Below are 3332 nucleotides of genomic sequence, written 5' to 3'. Positions count from 1 at the left end.
TTGACACTTGTAACTATAGTTCCTGCTCTTGAAAATAGTGTTACTAGTAGTATAGCGGCGGTATGTATGGCGAAGGTTTATCTAAGTCTTGGTCCGGTAATACCATTTTGAAGTCTCTGAATTACTTGTCGGAAGGACATGAACACCAGAATCATCGTATGTGACTTCAGTGACTCCGTGTTTTCTTATTTAATAAAAAAAGATCTTCCAATAGCTCACTACGTCTCCCTGTTTTGTCTAATGTCACCAATTACAAGAGAAGAAGTTAAACGAGCTCTCTTTTCCTTTTGATCAGAATGTGCAGCTGGGCATGACGGCCACAAAAATACATCACCCCCTTGGTATCTGTACACGATCTCTAAGGAGTGGACTGTAAATTTTGTGACTGGCACAACATTAGGTAGATTTTGTCTGACACGAAACTGCCAGATTTTTATAGTTTTGGGGTATGACACGAAATCACTTGATTTTGTGAACACGTCTGTGATATTTCGACTAAGTATTTTCGTGTGTAGCTTGTCATGCCAATGCATAAGTTAAAAGTGTATGGTCTCTTATGGTCTCTTTGCTGCGGGTTCCTTAATTTTTGTTTTGACACGAAGTGTTGGAAATAGGTTTTGGTTTTCAGAATCACTTCTCTAGTGGTATCATCATCAACATCAGTAACAAAGAAAGATCTCCGGCAACTGAACCAAGATCTCCGGTAACAAATCGAATCACCATGGAAGCAGCTTCATCAAAAACCCAATACACCGGAAACCAAGACACCAGTCGTAACTTCAGACACAAAGACACCGATTCAGAGACTGATTCAGATCTTTTCTTACCGATTCAAACCGATCCATTAAATCTCTCTTACTTCTTTGTTAGTTTAGTTAATCACAAGTTGAAAAACCCTGAGAAATGGTTGGATCATTTCATGATCCCTACACTGCTGCATATGCATGTCTGTGTAGTTTGTTTTTGTTCCTAACAAAACAGTTAAGGCATTTAACCTAGTTCTATTATTACATGTTCTTGGAATTATGGAATGGTAGAGTTAGTAGTAAAGATGGAATCCTATGATCAGAATTTGTGGAGTCAGGAAAATACTGGGATATGATGTATGATGCTCTGTTAATATGTAAAATCTCTTGTAATCGTTCCGATTTTGGATTGGAGGTATTAACGAATTTACAAGAAAAAAACTCCTAATCCGGTACACTATTACCAATGTTTGACATTTTAAAAGTGCTGAGAATTCGTCCCAAGAATTTATCATGTTCATAGATTAAAAAAAATAAAAATCAAGCAGCTGACACAACCTGATTAACGCCAGGGTTGTATTCCTGTTAGCAAGTTGGCCAATAGCACTTGCACATGTTTTCTTACCAAAGAGAATGGCGAAAGATAACATCAAGAAAACCGACTTCTTGCCTTAAAGAGGAGAAAGAAGATAATCTGAGATTTGCTTTGATATGATTCTGAATTTAGTATTTCAGGTGAGTCGGCTCACACAGAAGTATCATCTTCTTTGTCGAAGCAGAAAAAATGAACTAATTCACAAAAACTAAATTAAATCTCTAGTATGAATATGAGACTGAAATTAAAAAAAATTTCATTAGATTACGAGATTGAATCTTCATCACTCCACACATACAACAGAGAGAGAAATCAAAAACTAAAAATGAGAAATTTATAAAAAAAATAAAAAAAAAAAGGTGGAAAAATCTTTAAATTATTTTTTATTTTTCTGGTTGAATTAGACCTTGAGGATTTTAGCAGGTCTAACAACAGGATTTTCTCTAGCAATAGCTTCTCTACCATGAGCTTTATAATCGTAACTACAATCATGACGATCTGAATATCTATGTTCCGGACAAAATAATTCACCACATCTGCATCTAAATCCCGTTAATCCGACCTTTTTCCGACATCCCGAACACCGGTTTATCTCCCGGACAATTTTCTTCTCCACCGGTTTCTTTTCATCGATTTTACTAATCAAATCGTCGCTTTTACGAATTTTAACCAGCAGATCTAAATCATCTGGTGTCTTAATTGAGCTAGATCTGAATTTTTCTGATGATGAAAAAGTCATACTCTGAACAACAACAACTTTCTTCGATAGTTTCCCTTCTTCTTGTTGTACAATCAAATCGGGTTCATTTGGAGACTGGATCGAGCTGGATTTCGTATTTGCTGTTGAGATTTTGATTTTTGATGATGATTCAAAACATGTTTGACACATATTTTTAGTCGATGGATTGCCGTAAACACCACAATTATTGATACAAAGAGTTAAAGATTCGATCATCTTCAATTTGGTTTCTTCTTTATCTCTTTGAGCCATTCTTTTTTGGCTTTCTTTTTTCTTGAAATGAAATGAAATGAAATTTGAGAGTTTCGAAAACTGACGGAGGAGGAAATGAAATGAAATGAAGAAGAGGAAGAAAAGGATGAGATTTTTGAGTTGGAGATGATGTATTTGATGGAGTATTTTTTTAATTATTTTTGGGTTCTCGAGAAAGAATTATTTAATGGTCCGCAGTGGCGATGAATGTACACCTTTGATGACCTTCAATTTCTATGTCGAATTTACAAAGTTATCCTTAGTGGGAGTTTGTTGAGAGTTGTATAGGTATACTTTTTGTTTGCCTTTATGTTTTTGGCATATTTTACTTCAGAAAGAGTTCTAGGGGTTTATCTTATTTTAACCCAACTTGGCCTAATCAAGGGACGTGCATGATCTACACAGACCGTTTCATAACCCTGCTAGTTTGGGGTTTATATACGAATTATTTAAGGTCTATTATTTTTTCTTTCAATTTATACGAATAGCTGTGGCTCGTCTAATTTGAATAAAAATAACAATTTAGTCGCAAATCTTACTAATATAAAGAAGAAAAGGCATTTTCACTAGTCTAGGCCAAGCATTATGGTGCATCATTTTTTTTCCTTATCCCTCATTTTTAGGGATAAATTCTAAAATCCAATCACTATAGTCTCGCATATTCCTATAAATCAAGGGATATCCCTCCCCTTCCCTACAAAGTGTATCACACCTGATAAGCTTTGTAGGGAAGAGAAATGTGACGGAAATTCGGTTTCCGTCAAAGATCCTACTTTACGCAAACTGAGTTTCCGTAGCATAATTGACGGAAACTGAGTTTCCGTATCCGAAAATATATTTGTTTGACCTTTTCTTTTTATACCTCTCCCACACCCCATCCTAACCATCCATCATTAATAACGGTTCTATCCTCTCCACCTTCGGATCGGAACGGTCATATTTTCAAAAAATTCTCTATAGATACAACTTTTACTCACTCTCTATTCGAATAACTCCAACT

General features: G+C 35.5%; 1 protein-coding gene across 1 annotated transcript; it reads right to left on the bottom strand.

Moving 5' to 3' along the window:
* Nucleotides 1–1574: 1574 nt before the first annotated feature.
* LOC113320116 (zinc finger A20 and AN1 domain-containing stress-associated protein 5-like) lies at nucleotides 1575–2536 on the bottom strand. The gene has a single exon (XM_026568056.1). It carries the CDS (start codon nucleotides 2330–2332, stop codon nucleotides 1742–1744), a length of 591 nt encoding a protein of 196 aa, XP_026423841.1. The 5' UTR covers nucleotides 2333–2536; the 3' UTR covers nucleotides 1575–1741.
* Nucleotides 2537–3332: the final 796 nt, after the last annotated feature.

Source organism: Papaver somniferum, chromosome 11 (genome assembly GCF_003573695.1).
Source record: "Papaver somniferum cultivar HN1 chromosome 11, ASM357369v1, whole genome shotgun sequence".
Taxonomy (NCBI): Eukaryota; Viridiplantae; Streptophyta; class Magnoliopsida; order Ranunculales; family Papaveraceae; genus Papaver; species Papaver somniferum.
Note: the sequence above shows the minus strand (reverse complement) of the source record. Positions and strands in the feature narration are given on the sequence as shown.

Coding starts and splice junctions, on each gene's coding strand:
- LOC113320116 (XM_026568056.1), bottom strand. CDS start 2,332: ATGGCTCAAAGAGATAAAGAAGAAACCAAATTGAAGATGATCGAATCT.